Raw genomic sequence first — 22,044 nt, 5'->3', positions numbered from 1 at the left:
ATTATAAGTGATGAGTACACAAAGATTAATTATTCAATTCTGAAATGTTTGAAATGTCTCATAGTTAAAAGTTTTTTTAAAAAACATAAAAGGAAATATAAACAAGAAATTAATAATTAGTCTTTCAAACATACCTGCAGCTCCTGGATGGTCTGTTGTACTTTGGATTCTAAAGTTTTATAACTTTCAAGAAGAATCTCCTTCTCTGTTTTAAGCCTTTCATTTTCTTCAATTAGTTTCTGGTCCTGCTTAATTTTTGCCAGGCTGACATTAGACCCTAAATTAAAGTCTCCAACAGCCAAACTTTCCCTATTAAAAACAAATTCACTCATTTTAAAAACCAAACTGTATAAGACTGACAGAGATCATAAATATAAACTAAATCATCCTGGACTTTTTATATACCATAATATATCTTAGGTTAATTTTGAAAACTAATTTAAAATCTTTATCTAGTTCAACATTATAAAATATTTTAATGCAAACTAGGTTTTAGAACTAAGGTCATACTTTAAGAACAAGGCCAACATTCAAATATATTCCAAATTCCTTATAGCAATGTCAACTCAAGCAAATACAGTAAAGGACAGCCTATACCAGTTTCTTCCAATTTCTCCTCCCCCACTCCAGCTGACAGTTTAGTTTTGAGATCCCAAAAAACAACTATATCGCCCAAGACACAGCATCATGGCTTGGATCATGACACAGAAGTATATAAATGGTTGTGATACTTAAAAACATTAAATCTGGCTTTCTGCTTTGAGTTTATAATTCAAAATTATCTAAAAAGTGAATTCCCTTTATAATAATCAAATTTCATCACAGTAAGTTATTGCAGGAAGAACAAAGAGTTTCTCTTTTCTTAAAAAGGAAAAGCAATTCCCTGAAACTCATTACAATATGCCTAAAGTCATAGGAAAACTTCAAAGTTTAACTGAAATTCTGATCCTGCTTGAATAATTCAGATTTAGGAACAGGTTTTTATTTTTGATAAACATATTCAAAAAAATTAGTATGAGAAGTTGGTATGTGAACTTTAAACAACTGAGAAATGATTTTTCTTTCAAAGAGGCTTTTAATAAATATATTCCTGCTAAAACAGAGAGGAATACATGTTTGAGAAAAATAGAAATGAGTATCATTCTTCAAAATCACTAACAAAGAGAGGAGGACTCCAAAACATAAGCTTTGAGTTCTACTATGACAAGAGCTTCTACCATGAATTAGAAACTAGGTAAGACTAAAATCCCCACGACAATCTTACTGTGGAAATGTCACATGATTTCCTGCATCATTTTCATTCTTGAAGTCAAGAGTCATCCTCCCACTTAAACGCCCCTTTGGTCGGCTAAACGCTGACTGGTTCGATCTGTGTCCCCATGTAGGAATTGGGCTTTTCAGGTTCCTGAGGACAAGCTGACCAGGTTCTGATTTTTTTTCCTCACAGATGTTAGTGCTGGAATTAAGTTTGCATTTTTCCGCAAATCCTTTCTTAGCCACTTCTTCCCCTATGTCCACACTGCCATACTCAGCCTGAGCAATAACTGTTCCATCTTGATAGATTGCTTTAATTCTCATTTTTATCTCCTTTTCAAAAATCAAGCTCCCCAGAAAGGTTCTGCCCTAAGAAAGATGGGGAGGGGAAAAGAAAAAAAGGTAAACCAACTATACCAACATGTTTCTCTGCATGTATTTTGTTTCTACCCAGTTTCTCAAACAATCATACTTCTTCCATTCTGAAATCTCTATAAAAGTAGTCTTATCTTGTTGGTGACTATATACAAATATATTTCTGCATGTATGAATATATCCCAATTACACACTTAATAAAATCTGCCTTTCCAGAAGCAGAACACCTGTATAGGCAGCCATATCTATAAATTTTAAATGTTTAAATGTGTACCAATGAAATACCCTAGAATAGTTGTTTTAAACCAAGCAGACTGTGTTGACCATTCTGGCCCCAATGAAATGAAATGGTGTCTTGAGGAATACAGCACATAAAAATGAATTCTGGTATCTAGAAAAGGGGCTCAAAGTCAACAAAACTTTGAAAATAATTTTAAAGGCAGAATTAGGTACTCTGGTTAGAGGTGCATGGCTAGCTCAGTGGGTGGAGTGTGTGTCTCTTGATCTTGGGGTTGAGGGGTTGGGTGCAGAGATTACTTAAAAATAAAAATCTTAAAAAAAAAAGATTTAGATACTCTGGTTTTAAAGTAAGACAATAGTGATAATAATACCAGTAATAATCCAGGTACAAGAGCACAAAGACCAAACTAAAATCTAGAATATATGAGCTGGCCATATTTAAGTAAAAAAAGAGGAAGAAGCAAAGGAGGAGGAGGGAAAAGAAAAATTTTCAATGTCCAAGGAAGAAGAGGAGGAACAGAAAGAATAAAAGGTCCAAGAAACTAAATAACATTGGTAGAGAGTAACTATCTTCTCTTCTTAAACTAAACAGTTATTATAAAGAGTAAAAGCAATACCAGTGTAGGAGTTCTTAACCTTTTCTGTGCCATGGGCTCCTTTATCAGGCTGATGAATCTTTCGGAATCCCTCTCAGAAAAATGTTTTTAAATGCATAAAATACACAAGATTACAGAGAAAACGATTTCACTGTGATACATTTTAACTCCAAGTTAAGAAACCCTGCACATAGAAGAATATATCTGAAAGGGCAGAGGAAGGCAAACTATACATGCTCAAGGATCATCAAGCATCCAAAAAAAAATTTTTTTAATCCACAAACCAAATTACAAAGTATTTTAAGTTTATAAAAACACAGGTTTTATAAAATTTTCAAACCATAAAAATTTTAAATACACACATCATGAGAGGCTTGAACTTACCAAGAATACCAATATAGATAGCAAAGATGGTTCAGAAGGCATCCCCAACAAATGAGGAGCACCTAGGTGGCTAGGTTGGTTGGGCGTCTGGCTCTTGATTTAGGCTCCAGTCATGATCTCACAGTTCATAGGATCGAGCCCCATGTCAGGCCCTGTGCTAACAGTGCAGAGCCTGCTTGGGATTCTCTCTCTGCCCTCCACTGCTCTCTCTCTCTCTCAAAATAACAAATAAACGTTTAAAAAAAAGGCATCACCAACAAAAGAGATCAAGCAAGCAAAGCTAACAAACTCAAAATACAACTCATAGAAATATATCAGATTAAGATTTTCATCAACCAGAATATATTTTTGGATTGATCTCTTTCATTCAAAATCCCTTTTTAAATCCTTTACGCTGAAAATCTATCTAAAATCAAGTACAACCTGGGGGACCTGGGTGGCTCAGTGGGTTAAGCGTCTGACTTCAGCTCAGGTCATGATCTCACAGTTCGGGAGTCCAAGCCCTGTATCAGGCTCTGTGCTGAAAGCTCAGAGCCTGGAGCCTACTTTGGATTCTGTGTCTTCATCTCTCTTTGCCCCTCCCTCACTCATGCTCCGTCTCTCTGTCTCTCTCTCTTAAAAATAAACAAACATTAAGAAAAAAAATTTTAATAAAAATAAAATCAAGTACAACTTCCACTTCTAACCAACATTAATGGAAGTGACAGTGTCTGAAAATTATTACTGAAATATGTAGAATTCTTAGTATCAAGTAACTCTATCTTTGGGCAACATACAGATTTAAATAGAAATAATCTACTTTGTACAAAAGTTCCAATTACCTAAAGCTGAATGCTCCAAAGGTATACTATTCCTTGCTTAGAATATTTTATGCAAAAATCTGATTTTTAGATTTTCTCTGAAGTCAAATTCCTTTCAGTTATAGCTGCCAATCATAATTAGCTGTTCAACAAAATTGCCCCTAAATCATATATAATCACAAAGACAGAACCCTAAACTAGGAATAAAATCAAAGTTCTCCTAAATTCTAACTAACAAAAAGAATGACCCAATAGATGATACATGGGTATTTTAACATTGTAATTTCCCATAAAGACATATTCTACATATTCTTTTTTAAACATCAAATATTTAATTTTTATAGTGAGAAATGTGTTACAGTTCCAATTAAATATTGCATGTTGGAAAGAGATATATTTATTTTCGAAACATACTTAGATATTTAAAAGGCATAAGATTTATGTGTTAAATAAATCTGGTCATTGTTTCAGAACATTGTTTAGAACATTGTTTTAGAGCTTTCAATGATTAAAAAGATGATGTCATTTTTCTAAGACAGGTTTCATTCTGTTTCCCAAACTGGTAAGCTTTATTCAGAAACAAGAAAGCATAACTTCTTTTCTACGTTAATCTACCTAATCTGGACATATTAAATATATTATATATATTAGAAAATAGGCAAAAAGACCTTTAATCTGTTACACCCAAATTCTAATCTCTACCTCTCTTTTTTTTTTTTTTTCATTTCACTGAACAGTGTTTATTGGCCTTTTGGATCGAAATGGGAATTTATTTGCCAGGAAGGATGATCCCATCATACTTCTGCTGGACCCAGCGCATGGCCTCCTCTTTGCTGGTTCTGTGTTTGGTCCCAGTGCAGCCTGTCCTGCGCTTCTTGTCTGCGATGCTGAAACCTGGCCTACCCAGCACCAGAAAGAAGTCCAGGCCACAGATACCAATGCTTGGGTCATATTTGATTCCCAGATTGACGTGCTCCTAGATCCCAAAACCAAAGTTTCCAGTATTGGAGAAGTTATTTTTTCTTAACTCATACTCTCGCACCTGACTCTACATAAAATTTTTTTTTAAAGGAAGGCATTTAGGGCATAAATCTTCTGTGTGTCAGCATTTGTAACCACTACTCTGAGTATCAATTTTAACTGTATTATAACATGGGTGTAAGTACTAGTTTAAAATGTACTGAAGGTATTTTAGTGCCTAGATCACCCTCTGGAAGTGTGTGTGTGTGTCTCTAAATCTCTACTATTCATTTGGTCAAATGCTAGATAAACTGGATGCTTATCCAACACTTATCAGGCAAGAACAGGGAGATCAGGCATACAAAAATGAATACAATACTTGTCTCTACTGCGAGTCTTATCTTTACACACTCACTATCTTGTGGGAGAAAAAACCCCACAACTCTCCAAGCCTTATACACTGAGTGACTAAAACAGCTACAGGGGAATGGATGGTGGGTATTAGTAAAGACTTTATACAGGAAATTCTATTTGAGTCTTGAACTGAAAATTAATGGGTAAACATGGGATTCTTGAGCAGCGATATTCAAGATAACTATTTTTTCCCAGAAAACATTGTTTGCTAATTAGCTAAACTCCAATCAATAGTCTTTTTATTGAACTGAAGCATGCAAACACAAATAGTATCACCTGTAAAGAATCAATGAAGCATACAAAACATTCCCAGTCACTAAAATGTATTCCTCAGTTCCAAAACCAACTTTTAAACCAACTTTTAAAAATGACCTTTAATTCTTGATTCATGTTTGTTTCAATTACATAAATTTTCTATCTTACTATGAGAACAGAACAGACTTGAACTCTAGCCTTAGCTCAGCCATAATTAGCTTTATGACTTTAAGTTATGTAATTGTTCTAGAGCCAATTTCTTTATTTGTAAAATAATGAGGTAAGAGCAGATGAATTCTAAGGTCAGTAAATTTAAAAATCTAGGGTTCTAGGCTTGTAAGAAATTCAAAATGAGCCTCTACCTTGGTCAAAACATCTACATTAAAGGAAAGGAAAACATAATAAACTTCAGATTTGAAACCAAAAATTTAGGGCTGCCAATTTATAATAATATCTGTGATATATTCTGTATTTCTGAAAGTCTTAAGTTCGAAGTACAGAATTGTTTCTTATAGGTAACTATAGTGCAGACAAAACTACACCCAACAAACAACCTACAAGATTCAAAAAAAAAAAAAAAGAGGTAAAGAGGTTTCTGAATTTTATTACTCCTCATGGTATTAGTTAAATCATTTTTCACATAAGTTATTTAAACTACTAAATTAAAAAAAAAAAAACCTGACTACTTAGCAATATAGTATCTCCTCAACAGCAGTAACACCCACCAAAAGAGCATCATTACCGCATACGAGATTTAAAAGGAGGTAGAATTTAAGACTACCCAGCAACTATTAGATATTTGCCAGATTTAGGTCACTATTCCAAAACTTAATGGAATGAATACAAACTAGAATCCAGAGAGTAGAACATCACTGCCAACTGCTATACCATACAGTATGAATCCTTGCCAAAATGAGAAAATCTGATTAATTCACAACTCCACTTTTTGTGATATTTATGGCCAGGGCTAGGTTAAAGATCACTCTTATTTAATAAATACTCTCTCAAAAGCAAAAGATAACAATAATTGTATTATCATTTTCTCCATCATAAGAGAGTCTTAAATTTTCATGAGATGAAACTATTGATTCATATTACATAAACATATATACATATGCACATCACTCTGATCATCACGAATGTTTACGTGGCAAAGATGAGCACAAATAATTGTTTTTGAATGATTCTATAATTCATAATTTTCACTAATTTATGCAGGCTTTTATATTAAGGAATCAGCAGAATTTAACTACATTTATCTTTTGTTTCAAGCACACAGCTTTACCTCTATTAACAAAAATATTTAAAATCTGTGACTTGCCTGATCAAACTGGGTAACTTCTTGGCCAGAAGGAATCTGTAGTCCCCAAAGTCTATACTTTTTGGCAACACTAGGAAATTGCAGATCCAAAGGAATCTCAACTATATCAGATCGACTTAGAATTTCAGTATTTCCATAGTCAATGTATCTTACCAGACACTGGGAAAAAATGAGACAAATACTAACACAAGGGAACTTAGATTAAGCATCGCCAAAGAAACCACCAATTTGCTGCTCTCTGTTAATTACCTGTAAATCAAGACAGTCTTCCACCTCAAACTGACAAAATGTATTCAGAAACAAGAGCTCAAATAATACCCTCAAAATAAAGAAAATCATAGTTCATGAGACTCCAGTGATTTCTGTTTGACTGTAAGTTAACTACTTAAATGGGTATCAACCAGTAATATCAAACTAGTTAAACTAGTATCAAACAGTACTACTATCAGACAGTACCCCTGATTTCAGCTTAGGTCTTAATTCAGGGTTCTGAGATGGAGCCCCGCATCAGGCTCCATGATGAGTGTGGAGCCTGTTTAAGATTTTCATTCTCTCTCATCTCTCTCATTCTCCCTATCTCCCCCCTTCCCCTTCTCTCTCACCCTCTTCCTTCTCTCTCTCCCTCCCTCAACCCCCTCCTCCCTCTCTCCTCCTCTGCCCTTTTCACCCACTCATGATCTCTCTCTCTAAAATTGAAAAAATAATAATAATAAATAAAATGCTAAAGTTAAGGGACGCCTGGGTGGCTCAGTGGTTAAGTGGCCAACTTCAGCTCAGGTCATGATCTCAAGGTTCATGGGTTCAAGCCCCGCATCAGGCTCTGTGCTGACAGCTAGCTCAGAGCCTGGAGCCTGCCTCAGATTCTATATCTCCCTTTCTCCTTGACCTTCCCCTCCTCACACTGTCTCTCTCAAAAATAAATAAAGAACATAAAATAATTTTTTTAATAACAAAAAGTTAGAACCAAAGCAAAAGCAAACACAATATATCATCTTCAGGTGTCAAATTGTAAGAAAAACATCTAATTAGAAAAATCTATTTCACCAAGATAAACCATTACCTATGATGGTAATAAATCATTTTTAATAGATTTTTTAATTACTCTGAGCATTACTTGTTTTATCTTATCATATCCTTTTTACACCAAGAAAAATATTTTATAAAACATATACATTTGAGGGGCGCCTGGGTGGCTCAGTCGGTTAAGCATTCAGCTTCAGCTCAGGTCATGATCTCACAGTTCATGGGTTTGAGCCCCCCATCGGGCTCTGTGCTGACAGCTAGCTCAGAGCCTGGAGCCTGCTTCAGATTTTGTGTCTCCCTCTCTCTCTAACCCTCCCCTGCTCACACTGTCTCTCTCTCTGTCTCTCAAATATAAATTAAAAAACACCAAACAAAAATTTTTTTAAACATATACATTTGAGAAAATATTTTAACTCCAGTAGAGACAAGAAAACAATAGTAAAGGAAAGCCTAGAGATGCCTGTAATGTGTAACTGCCACCAAACAGCTATTCAGAATCTCATCTCCACAAATCCCCTTAAAATCTCCCTCACATTCACAATTTAAAAAAAAAAAAATCAAATAGCTAAACATAAAGAAAATTCATCACATTTAACCAAAGCATGATAAAGCAGTAAGCCAAACTTCATTAACAATATGCAAATAAACTAAGCAAAAGATAAATAAAACTTCTTTTGGATAGATCAAATGTTCTTTTCCTACTCAGTCTTATTAGAATGAACTTTTAAAGTTACTTAGCAAGAACCAAACATGATGATTGAGAACTGAAATACAAGGAACCACTGGTCAACAAATCTCACTCACAAATTACATAATCTACCCGAGAGCCATCCTCAGTAATTATATGACAATTTAAATTCAGAAGGATATTCCTGAATCTAATCTGGATTTTTTTAAGCAATTCATTTCTTTTGTGTTCACTAGGTAAAAAAAAAAAAAAACATGTTTTAATCAATTTATAAATTCATTTGAACCAGATTTTAGTACTACTACATGTAAGCAATAAAGGGCTAAATAAGCATCAAATTCTGGAACCAAAATAACTGTTACTCAGGGGGAAAAATGGAACACTTGCTCCTGCCTTTTCATCACTGACGATTTTCAATACTTTGCATCTGTACCAACATTTATCTTCAGAAAATAATCCAGCATAAATCTATAAAGAGAAAAAGAAAGTAAACTTATTTGGCATTTTAATGACTCAAAGCATGCTAAGTAGATCAGAATAATTGTTAGCATTTATTAAGCACTTACTATATGGCAATAAGCACCTTATATATAATAACTTATTTTATTCTCACAACAACTGTAAAAGGCAGATACTTTGTATTCACCATTTTATCCCCAAAGTCATAAGCTAGGATTCAAAGTCAGGCAATCTGATTTCAGAGTCCATAATGCAATTCTGCTTCTCAAAAAAAAAAAAAAAAGATACAAAATACAAAATTCAAAACAAGGGCATACACATCAAAGACTTAAAATCATGCCATTTTAACGTCTGAAGACATAATTGTTCTTAAAATATAAACAATGCCAAGTACATACCATTTAAGTACAATTGTTCTTAAATTTAAACATGCCAAGTACATGCCATTTAAGTCTAAATCTCAACCACATAAGATCCGTACATCCTACTAGCCAAGAAAGATTTTTATACTTTTTACTTTATATGTAAGGACTCTAGTGTTATTAAATGGATAAAATTAAATTAGATAAAATCCTTAACACTGAACTTAACTTTAAACTTATATTTTAAGTATTCTTAATATAAAAACAAAGGGAAACTTACATACTTCATGTCAATTTCTCAACCTCAGCACTACAGACATTTTGAGACCGGATAATTCTCTGGCACAGAGATGGGGTAGGGACTCTCTCCTGTCCTGTGCACTATAGGATAGTTAGCAGCATCCCCCTTAGCCTACCATGCCAATAAGCACCCTCTCCAGTGTGGCAACCAAAAATGTCTCCAGACACTGCCAAATATTCCCTGGGGGTGAGGGTGGGGGATACAAAATCACCCTAGGTTGATAATGACTTTCTTTTTTTTTTAAGTTTATTTGAAATCAAGGGAAAGAGAGCAAGAGAGAGCACATGAGCAAGGGAGAGGCAGAAAAACAGGGAGAGAAAGAATCCCAACAGGCTCCATGCTGCTGTCAGTGCAGAGCCCAACATGGGGCTTCATCCCATGAACTGTGAAACTGACCAGAATGGGATGCTCAACCGACTGAGCCATAAGGCACCCCAATAACCATTTTAAATCATTCATTTTAACCATACATTCTCAACAGGGTAACTATTATTCTCAAGTGAGTGAAAACTGGCTTGGGAAAGGGGTGTCTTCAATATCTCAATGGTGTGTAGCCCTCTAAAGTCCAAACCTACCTGACAACGTAAACAGATAAAAAGTGTGTCTGTGGGGTTAATGTGTCTTGAGGAGAGGAGACTCATCAGGGAAAAAATACCTTAGAAGGGCATATGAAAGGCTAGAACACTGCCTTCAGTGAAGTGTAAAATTAATTTTAAGGGCACTTGGATGGCTCAATTAAGCATCTGATTTTGGCTCAGGTCATGATTTTGCAGTTGGTGAGTTCAAGCCCCACATGTGCCTCTCTGCTGTCAACACAAAGCGCACTTCGTGGGACAGATCTTCCGTCTCCCTCTCTCTCTCTGTCCCTCCCTCACTCAGGCATGCTCACTTGCTCTCTCTCTCTCTCTCTCTCAAAAATAAACATTTAAAGAAAAAAATACAAATTTTAAGTTTATTGCTCTGAAGTTAGACAAATTCACTGATTTTGTTTTTATTCTTATTTTTTTACATTTATTTATTTTTGAGAGACAGAGTGTGAACAGGGGAGGGGAAGAGGGAGAAAGAGACACAGAATCTGAAACAGGCTCCAGGCTCTGAGCTAGCAGTCAGCACAGAGCCCGACATGGGGCTCAAACCCACAAACTGTGAGATCATGACCTGAGTCAAAGTCATACACTCAACTGACTAAGCCACCCAGGTGCCCCTAAATTCACTGATTTTGAAGCAAAGACATATACAGTATAAAATACAAAAATCTTCAACTTCCCAAAGCAACAAAGTACAAATCAATTCAGACACACAATGGATCTCTAACAAAGCAAATATTACAAATGGTATATATGAAATTAGCACTTAACTCAGTCCCTCACCTAACATTCAAAAACTGGAGAGCAAGAGAGAGCACAAATGGCATGATACACTCTCCCAACCATCTTACTTCGTTTTTCAGTAAGCAAAAAGGTTTACTAGCAAACAGTTCCTATCCAATTTCAAACCCAGCAAAGGGTCACATTAATCTTTAGCTAAGATTTTGTAATAATATGCTAATTTAATTAAAAATTCAATATTAAGTAAGTGACACAAATGGGGCATCACTGCAACCCACTCTACATAAAGGTGGGGATACCTGTATTCAGGAATAGAGCTGGAGTCCCAACTAAGCTGAGGAATCTGAAGTTCTTGACTCTGTCAGTGTACCATCAAGAATACAAGTCTATCCTGAGGAGACTGGTCTTTCAAACACTAACTATACATGCACTCCCACTGTGCCAGGTCCCAATCTTCTCCTCTCAAAGCTCCACTCTTTATAGCCCATGACCCATTACGTGATGAGAGGCAGACACTCATTCACGATGGAAAATTTACAAAGTATAATCCACTCATAAGTAGCCAGAGGCCCTGAGTAATCATTTATAATAGGAAATCTATTATTGAAACTAGTTTAGGTATTTTTTTGAAGCAAGAAACTTATTTTGCATTCAACAGAGCAAAAGTGGGTATATCTTAATTTATAACACTAGTAAACACAGTCCTAGGCTACAAAGATGCTTTAAAAAAAAAAAACTAGAAGCTTACAAATTGCATTAACTTAACCATTCTGATGTTCAGCTCCAAACTACATGCTTTCTTTCTAATCTCTTCTTTTTACGTATCTTTACATATGCCACTGGGGTTGTAATTATTTTTAAATAAAATAGAGGCACATTATTTTTTAAAAAATCAAAGTACACCAAAAAGAGTAAAAAAAAAAAAAAAGTAAGACTTCCTTACCAATACTTTTCAACATACATCTCCTAAACAATTTTACACTTACACTAATTTTACATATATGCTAGGATATGTTTATTTTTATTTACACAAATGCGTTCATTTTACATACACTATTTTATATACCTAATTCCATATAAAATAAAGAGATCTATCCCTCTTACTTAGAAAAAGAACTAAGAGCTGGGTAAGGCAAACAAGGCACTCATGGCACATGAGGGGTACCTTCAGTGCCTCCTTAAATTGTAATTCAAATGTAAGTGCCTCCTTAAAATTTCCATTCACTTTACCATAGTATCAGCCCCCCAAATGATAAATTAGTATTCCAAAATAAGGATATACCACAATTCATTGATTATTCTAGTATCATGTAACATTTAAGGCGGTGGGCTCTCTGAGTTTGAACACTTGATCTATTACAAACTAGTGGGAGACTTTCATAAAGTTATAGTTATCCATGCCTCAATTTTCAAAAACGTGCATAAAATAATATCTGCCTTATAGGAATGCTATGAGGACTAAATGAGTTAATACATACAAAGTGCTCAGAACACTCTTCACAAAGGGTAAGATTCAATAAGTGCCAGCTATCTGGCATTTTACTATTATTATTAGATTACTATTACTACTACTATAATATATTGAAGGATATTTAATCTCCATTTTACCTATTACAAATAATGCTGCAATTAATCATAAGACATCTTTCTCTGTGTACTTACAAAAATGTCCAAAGGCTAAATTCTTGACAGAGAAATTGATATATCCAAGAATATAAGGATTTATTATTTCAAAAAAGATGGTTAACACTCATTTATAATCACCTGGTTTAAAATAAAAATTCCAGTACAACTCAATAAAGAAAAGGATGACTGTTTTGATAAGTGGTGCTGGCATAACTGGATATCAATATGAAAAATAAAATAAATTTGACTTCTACATCACATCATAACCAAAATTTGGCTAGAGGTAAATTAAAGCCCTAAACACAAAAGATCAAAGCTTCAGAGGTTGGGAGGAAATGAATATATTCATGACCTTGGGTTAAAGGGGTCTTAAATAGGAAACAAAAAGTATCCACACACACAAAAATTATAAATTAGACATAAATGGCATAAAGAAAGTGAGTAGGGAAGGCACAGACATGGAGTAGATACTAACAATACACATGTAAGACAAAGGACTCATATCCAAATTATATAAAGAACATATAGAGAACTTCCTACAAATCAATTAAAACAACCTTGAAAATGGGGAAAAGTTGTGAAAAGTCACTTCACAAAAGAGGATATTCAAAGGCTAATAAAACTATGAAAATATTGGTGCGCATGGGTGGCTCAGTTGGTTAAGCATCAAACTCTTTTTTTTATGTTATTTATTTTTGAGAGACAGAGAGAGATACAGCATGAGCAGGGGATGGAGAGAGAGAGAGAGGGAGACACAGAATCAGAAGACAGGCTCCAGGCTCTGAGCTGTCAGCACAGATCCCAACATGGGGCTTGAACTCACAAACCATGAGATCATGCCCTGAGCCAAAGCTGGACGCTTAACCGACTAAGCCACCCAGATGCCCCAAGCATCCAACTTTTGATTTCAGTTCAAGTCATGACCTCAGGGTCAGTTAAAAGATCAAGCACCACATCAGGCTCTATATTGGGCATGGGGCATGCTTGATATTCTCTGTCTCCCCCCCACACACCCACATTTGCACTTTCTCTCTCTCAAAAAAAAAAAAACTATGAAAAGCTACAACTATGAAAATATGCTTAAGCTCTGTACTCAGAAAAATAAAATTAAAAAACCACACTACACCCCTCAAAATGGCTAAAATTTACAAGAATAACAATGCAAAGAATTGGTGAGGGCAGTGAGGAACTAGAACCCTCATACTTTGCTGGTAAGAATAAAAACTGGTTCAATACTTTTGCCAAACTGTTTGGCCAACCAAAGTGAAACATGCCTACCCCATGACTTAGCAGTTCTACTCCTAGGTATACAGTCAAAATAAAAAACTTAATATATCCAACAAAAGACTGTGTAAGTATTTCATGGTAGCATAATTCACAGCAGCCAAAAACTGCAAATAATCCAAATGGCCATCAAAGGAGAACCACCATATAAACTGTGGTGTATTTATACAATGAAATACTGCATAGCTTGAAAAAGAACAGACTACCAATACCAATACACACAATAATATAGAAGAATCTCAGAAATTCTGTTGAACAAAAGAAGCCATACATACACAGAAGAGAACATACTGTATGATTTAATAACGGCCAAGTGGATTTGCAGTGACAAAAGTCACAGTAAGAATTGCATCTTGTTAGAAGGACTACTGACCAAGAATTCTCTGAGAAAGGGCCTGCAGGAATTTTCCAGGAAGATGAAACTATATCTTGATCTGTGTAAATATTCATTAAGCTGTATGGTTATAACATGTAGGCATTACTGTATGTAAATTATACCTCAATTTAAAAAAAATAAAAGATCATCAAAATATTCTCCATAAAGATAACTATTACAGATTTCTTTTGTCAATCAGTGTCAAAGACAAGGATTCTATTTTGTTCATCATTGTATACTCAATGCTCACCACAATATTTGATACATAGCAGATAGTCCATAGTATTTTTGAAAGAATAAATGTTACGACTATAGTTTACATCACTTCTAAGAATTTGCCTCTCTTTTTCAAATATATCAAAAATTCCAACAATTACAAAATCTAAGACATAAGACAGCTATCATGAGAGATGGAATAATTATACCCAAGAATATGGCTCACCTTCTTTGGATCAAGATTCCCAAAAACTGAAGTGGCATGCGGACAAACTTCAGACAGTGAGCAACTAATCTTCATGATATCCTTATTTCTACTGATACTCTAGAAGGAAGAATAGCTATAGTGTAAGATTCAGTAAATTATTATTTGACAATGCTATACAACTGAGAGTTCTACTAAGCATAATACTTACAAGATTTTGGAACACTCAAGGTGCACTTGTGTGGCTCAGTTGGTTAAGCATCAGGACTCTTGATTTTGGCCCAGGTCATGATCTCTCAGTTCAGGAATTTGAACCCCAGGCTAACAGCACAGAGGCTGCTTAGAATTCTCTCTCCCTCTCTCTCTCTCTGCCCCTCCCTCACTCATGCACTCTCTCTCTCTCAAAAAATAGATAAACATTAAAAAAAGATTCTGGAGCACTAGTGATTAAAACAAATTCTTACAGTAACATTTTTTCAAATTCAAATAAGTTCTTTATAAGAAGTGGTACTATGCTTCAGAAAATCTGTACTTTGCAGTGAGTTCAAATTACCTGGAATTCAAACTACGAAACCAAAAACTATTAAATCATAAGAGGTGATATAAACAATTGTGCCTGGATTTTACTACAAATCTAATTGCTCAAAATGTATAGCCTATTTTGGTCAGATGAGTCTTCTCATATTTGTTGTTGGATAAAACAGATGTAATAAAAATTCAAAATGTACTATAATCTTCTGTATACAAATACTGCAATCAAGTCAGTAAATTCATTTGTCTAGGGTATGGGCTAACAATTTTGAAGTATATATTAGGATTGAACAAATAAGTAAATATACCACAGATAATGAGAGCAGGAAGGAAAAAAGTTACAAAAAAATAAAGGCTAAAATGAACCTACACTATCAGATTAAAATTGGAAGGTATTCGTCCGAACTCATAGTATGTATGTTTATACATACACATTTGTGTGCGTATACATGCACATGTGAAAGATTCAAAAATATAGATATGACATGTGTACATTTATATATATACATGGTATGTGTATATATATATACATATATACATATATATATGTGTGTGTATATATATATATTTGAAGCTCTTTCTGCTGAGAGGGCCTAAAAGCAATGACACTCCATCATCAATAAGTACACCTAGTGCCCAGACCTTGATATCTAAACACCATTTTCCAATAAAAGGAACCAGGGTTCTGGAGAGTGGTAGATTCCAGGACGAAGACAGGGAAAAAAGGATGATCCTGGAATTTATGGTGCTGCCAGAAAGTAAAGAAATGCTCAAAAAAGAATGGGGACATGTTTAAAAGGCACAACAACCTATGTGAATAATCTCTTGATGCCCAAAGCTGTACCAATTTAAACAAATTAAGTAGTGATAGTGCTGAATTATAACCCATGGAATAAATAACCATAAGTCCATATTAATTTAAATAATTGAATAAATAAATTATTGGAGAAGATACAACTCTTCCTTACAGAAAAATTCCAATTAATACATGCAGAAAGAATAAGAGGAATAAAAAAATTATCATTAGACAAACACCACAGTAATAAATAATAAAATTTGTGAGTGAAAAGTTGAAAAGAAACAAGACTAGACAATCTTAATGTATCTCCCTCTAAACATTTATTTGAGTTTATTTATTTATTTTTAGAGAGAGAGCACATGCACGCTTACAAGTGGGGGAGGGGAAGACGGGGATTGGGGAGAGACAGAACCCAAGCAGGCTTCCCACTGTCAGTGCAGAACCCAATACAGGGCTCAAACTCACAAACCATGAGATTATGACCTAAGCCAAAGCTACATGCTTAACTGAATGAGCCACCCAGTGCCCCTGAAACATTAATTACTAAGGAAAAACAGTAACTTTAAAGTGAAGAAACAACAGATAGCACCTTAACGAAGTGGATCAAGGTTAACATTATCAACAATGATTCATCGATTATCATGAATTCCCAACATGATGCACTAGAAAGTATCATTTCTATAGTATTATGGACAATCTATTTATGAAAAACTATCACACAAATCTAAAATGAGAGAATTCTATAAAATAACCGACTAGTACTCATCAAACCTCTAAACTGAGAGAGTCTACAAATTAAGTGACCAGTACTCATCAAAAATGTCAAAATCAGTAAGAACAAGGATAAATAAAAGAACTAACCAAACTTAGAAGAAACTAAAAATACATGACAACTAAATACAATGAGGGATCCTCGATTGGAAGAAAGACGGGGCGCCTGGGTAGCTCAGTTGGTTAGGCATCCTACTCTTGATTTCAGTTCAGTCACCGTCTCACAGGTTTGTGAGATCCAGCCCTGAGCTGGGCCCCTGGCTCACAGTGCAGAGCCTGCTTGAGATTCTCTCTCTTCTGTCTCCCCCTCTTCCTCTGTCTCCCACTCATACATTCATGTGCTTGCACTGTCTCTCTCTCTCAAAATAAACAATTTTTAGTTTAAAAAAAAGACAATGAAAAACTGTTGAAATTTGAAAATGGGCTGCAGTTAACAGCATGATACCAATGGTAATACTCTGGCTTTGATAACTGTATTATGGTTATGTAAAATTTTAGCAATAAGAGAAGCCACATGAAGAGTATAAAGAAAGACTCTGTACTATTTTTCTGACCTTCCCATAAGTCTAAAGTTATTTCCAAATAATTAAATGTACACATTACATGTTCTTAAAAATATATCAACAAAATATTCTGTAGCTATATGACTAAAATAAGTTGAAGATCTTTCTTTCAAAGAAAAGGTAAAGGCCAAACACTCAGGATTCATTCAGCTGCTACTCATTCCACTTGGCTTACCAAAAATTCTGAAGTATTCTCATGTAAGTGCCCTATATGGCAGAAATCCAGGCAGGCAAAAAAACAGAATATAGGTGAGAATATCTTCATCTTGATCGGCCTCCACATATTTGTAAATCTCTATTTATTCTTCACTTATATTCCTTCAACTTCAATCAAATTTTATAATTTGCTTCTTGAAATAATCAACTCATATGAATGTCATTAGTAGCTTTAACTCTTAATCATTTCATACATTTATGACATGTTTCATAACTTCTTAAAATGTTTAAATTTCTACAAGGCCTCAACTTTATGGTTGATAGCAGAGGTTGGCAAATTTTGGCCTCCACCACTGGCTTTGGCTAATAAAGTTTTAATGGATTACAGTCACATCTATGTACTGTCTATCTATGCCTTTGCACTACAACAGCAGAGCTGACAGAGTTGAATGGTTGCGATAGACTATATGGCCCACTAGCCTTAAAATATTTACGATCTAGTATTTTACAGGAATAGTTTGCTGACTCCTGGTTTAAATAATAACTCCAAATTCGGGGCGCCTGGTTGGCTCAGTCAGTTAAGCATCCAGCTTCGGCTCAGGTCATGCTCTCACAGTTTGTGGGTTCAAGCTCCTCATTAAGCTCTCTGTTGTCAGCAGGGAACCTGCTTTGGATCCTCTGTCTCCCTCTCTCTCTCTGCCCCTCCCCCTATGGTTCTCTTTCTCTCAAAATAAATAAATAATTTTTAAAAATTAAAAAAAAATGACTCCAAATTCCATCAATAGTTTCACTGAAGGGTCAGTTGAAATCAAAGTCAATACTCTCTTGAAATGCAGCTAGTCTGATCTGAGATACAGTATACTGTAACTCTAAAATACACATCAGATTTCAAAACAATATGAAAAGGAAAATAAAATACTTATAAATATATCTGTCCTAACTCCATTTTGAAGTATTTTGGATATACTGAGTACATTAAAATTTGTTTCATCTTTTCTTTTTACTTTTTAATGAATCTGCTAAATTTTAAATTACTTATGTGGCTCACACATTTCTACTGGACAGTGCTGGTCTAGAAAATCTTATTTACATTATGAGCTTAAACATATTTATCATCTAATCTAAGATGTTGAGAGTGACATAGTTGCTATTAATACAGAGACACATAAAACACTTGGGCACACCCTTTAGAAAATATTTGCATAGGCAGAAACACAAATTCACCACAAGTTTTCTATGAATATCACCATTCTACAATGTTTTCTATATAGATATGAGAACTCTGGGTTAATTACATTCTTCTACAACAGTTCTTCTCATAAATTCTATTTCCCATATTGCCAATTTTCTCCACCCATCAGAGTTCTCATACTGCAGTTCTCATAGAAAAATGCCATCCCTTTCCCTCCATTTCATGCATAGTTCACAAAATTAAAAATGAGTGAGTAATTGTGTAATTAGAGGGGTTCACCTTTTTAAATTCTAAAACACAAGCACTAGGTACTTTGCTTTATATTTAAAAATAAGTAAATTTAATCTGACTTTAAGTCTGACTGTAGAAAATTATAAATGTTCCACAGTGCTTCCAACTTTATAATGAAAAAGAGAATATATATCAAATTCAAAGTTAAGCCATTTTAAAAAATGGCATTTAAGTAGTATCTTTCAAGAAACAATCTTATAAAAGACCCCTAGATGGGGCTGTAACTTCACAAATACAAGTTTCTTAGCATATTCAGTAATTTATGCAGCCTAGATTGTTGGTGTTAACCGAGTGTAATTCTGAAACCACAACTATAATGTTGCTTGCTTTCTTCTTTAATTCAGTGTATAATGAGCATACTATTCATAACTCAGGTAGTAAGTCCCAGCTGTAGTCACTGGGCTTCCAATAATGGCCTGTGTTAAATGTTCAATAATAATTAGTCACCGACAATGACAAGGGTATCTATATTCTGGGGTTTTGTTTCTGTTGGGAAGACCTGGGTTGGTGGAGGAAAGGAGTGGGGAATGAAATCGACCAGGCTATTTACCTGGGCCCAAAATGTTACTGCGTCTTCCACATGACTTCCAACCACATCTTCAACTAAAACCAAATCAAAATACAACAAAAATTAGAAATTACTCAAGATCATCTAGCTCTTACATCCAAAAATAATTTTTAGTGCCAGTACCTGTATTATAATGTGTTTCTTCATCCATCTGGACAATTCCTGAAAAACTAAAACAATTCAATAGCTTAAATTAAGTTCTAATAATCTGTTCATTCACAGTGAATCAAGAAAGACTTAACTATATAATGTTCAAATTCCTACAACTATGTTTTGTTCCAAAATAATGTTATCAAAATTCAAACTGTATTAAAAATGACTTGGGAGATTTTCTCCAATAATTCTTTTGAGTATATCCTATACATTGTGATCATATCTGTATAATGTGATCATACCGTATTCTGTGATTTCATTATACATAATCTCTATCTTTGAAATTATCTCTTTTAGGAAGAATGAAATATGGCCATTTGTAGGAAAGTGGATGGACCTCGAGGGGGTCATGCTAAGCGAAATAAGTCAGGCAGAGAAGGACAGATACCATATGTTTGCACTCATAGGTCTAACAGGAGAACAGGAGAAACCTAATGGAGGACCAGGGGGAGGGGAAGAGGGAAACAGAGTTGGAGAGAGAGAGGGACGCAAAACTTGAGAGACTATTGAATACTGAAAATGAACTGAGAGTTGAAGGGGGAGGGGGAAAAGAGGTGGTGGTGATGGAGGAGGCCACTTGTGGGGAAGAGCACTGGGTGTTGTATGGAAAGGAAACTGATTTGACAATAAACTACTTTAAAAAAAAAAAAAGAAATTATCTCTTTTAGCCAAGGTTTTACAAATTTACACTGAAGTGGATATCCAGACACATTTTGATCAGTTACATAAATCAATGCTTCAGAACAATATGCATATTCTTTCAAAATAATTGATGTCCTCCCAAAAGGAGAGCAGGACTTCTACAATTCAAACAAAAGAAACACTACAAACATATAGAAAACAAACACTTCAGACTGGTAATCAATTTTATTTAAAAGGTACAGTGGTTTCTACTTTTGAAGAGATCTTTCAAGACTGCAAAACAACCAAATTTTGCCCATTACTTCAAAACTAATTTTCAGTATATATTATACTTTCCAACTCCAAAATATTTCAAAATAAATGTCTACTCGTTTATAACCTTATCACTAATGTACTAGAATACCGCACTTTACATGAATAAATATTAGGTCTTGGAAGGAAACTGAAAATAGACTTTTTAAGACCTTTTGAAGAACAGTGTTACACCAGAGTTTCAAATGTTCTCTCAACTATTTACATAAAGAGAAAAATTAACTGTCACAAAGGGGAAAAAGAGGCAAAAAATATTTTAAACTTTATTCTTCTGATTTTTGTTACACCTTATATAGTTTTTTCACATACATTGAGCACAATGGAAAGGTGATCAAAACAAGTATCATTTCTCCACTACTGGTCAAAAAAATATTTTTTATTTAATTGAGCAAAATGTTTTAAAAACAAGATGAAATCTGTTTAGAGAGACTGTATTTTTCTGTAAGCCACTGGCTTAGATTTAGTAAAACTGAAAGTGTCTGGAAATCCCGAGAAGCTGTACGGTTCACCTTAAAATCTTATTTTAAAACGGGTCAAAAAGACTTTCCCTGCGATGATTACGAAGAAACTGACGCTGTACCCACTTCCTGCAAAATTGGACGGCACTTCCAATCTCCAATTTATTTCAAGAATTTGGAAGAAGTGAGTCCAGGTTGCTCCTTGACACCTATTTTATGAGGTATTTTGAAGTTTAAATACACGGAATTTGTGAGAAGAGAGAATTCCACCCCACAAAAGGCCTGCAAGATCCCATCTCCACCAAGAACACATAGGCGAATTATCAGCAAGTCGGTTTCGCCTCCCAGCACCACCCTCAAAAGCCGGGGTGCCCGGCACCCTCAGAAGTAGGTGGGCGACTCCAAGGCGAAGGCAGGCCAAGAAATGGGCCTTACCCCATCCTTGGGAGACCTAACCGGCAAGCAGGGGTGAAAAGACTGTCGTCGAAACGGCTACAACGGCGCCAACCAAAAACACTACTACTGACCTCACCCTTTCCACCACAGAAGCTCTAACAGAATGCCCCGGGTCCCACTTGCCAGGCCCTCGGTCCCCCGCCGGCCACCACAGCTTGCGGTCCGCTTGCCCGCGCACGTGCAGAGAGACTGACCGCGCGTGCCTAGGCTGCTCAGGCTCCGCACTGCGCTTGCGCCCACGGCGCTGCGCCATCAGCCTGGCTTGTTGGGAGCCGCTGCTTGGTTCACGTGTCCGCGGGGGCCTGGCGCCGTGAACACAGCGTGCTGGGCGGGGCCACGCACACGGAGAGCTGCGCCCGGAGGCTGCGACTGCGGGGGTTTCTGGGCCTCCGCGCTCCTCCACGCTGCCTGGCAGGTGGGAGGTTCGTTTTACAAGGCTTCCGATGATGACGGAAGATGGTGGGTTGGATTCCATCATCTACTGCCTTTGCTCGTATTGATTTGGAATAGAAGAATCCCAACATTCATTTTACGAGTTGGAAAATTAGTAAATGAAATGTGACTTTTAAATGAGTAGCTTTACAAGCACTTCTCAGCCAAATTTTGGCATCAGGTCTTTCTCTTGTAGCAGCTTTTTTTTTAGGACACTGAGGAACAAAAATTAGTAGATTATATACACATGCTA

General features: G+C 35.5%; 1 protein-coding gene across 1 annotated transcript in view; it reads right to left on the bottom strand.

Moving 5' to 3' along the window:
- STK31 (serine/threonine kinase 31) overlaps window positions 1-21,459 on the bottom strand; it is an 81,029-nt gene extending 59,570 nt beyond the window's left edge. Inside the window, exons 1-8 of the mRNA XM_029914549.1 lie at window positions 21,431-21,459; window positions 19,462-19,508; window positions 19,321-19,373; window positions 14,489-14,587; window positions 8,704-8,778; window positions 6,600-6,758; window positions 1,265-1,623; window positions 135-309 (exon numbers count right to left, since the gene is read on the bottom strand). Coding sequence (XP_029770409.1) covers window positions 135-309; window positions 1,265-1,623; window positions 6,600-6,758; window positions 8,704-8,778; window positions 14,489-14,587; window positions 19,321-19,373; window positions 19,462-19,489 — 948 coding nt within the window. The 5' untranslated portion in view covers window positions 19,490-19,508; window positions 21,431-21,459. The remainder of the gene's footprint in view (window positions 1-134; window positions 310-1,264; window positions 1,624-6,599; window positions 6,759-8,703; window positions 8,779-14,488; window positions 14,588-19,320; window positions 19,374-19,461; window positions 19,509-21,430) is intronic.
- Between the last annotated feature and the right edge of the window lie 585 nt (window positions 21,460-22,044).

The sequence above is a fragment of the Suricata suricatta genome, chromosome 2 (assembly GCF_006229205.1).
Source record: "Suricata suricatta isolate VVHF042 chromosome 2, meerkat_22Aug2017_6uvM2_HiC, whole genome shotgun sequence".
Lineage (NCBI taxonomy): Eukaryota > Metazoa > Chordata > Mammalia > Carnivora > Herpestidae > Suricata > Suricata suricatta.
Note: the sequence above shows the minus strand (reverse complement) of the source record. Positions and strands in the feature narration are given on the sequence as shown.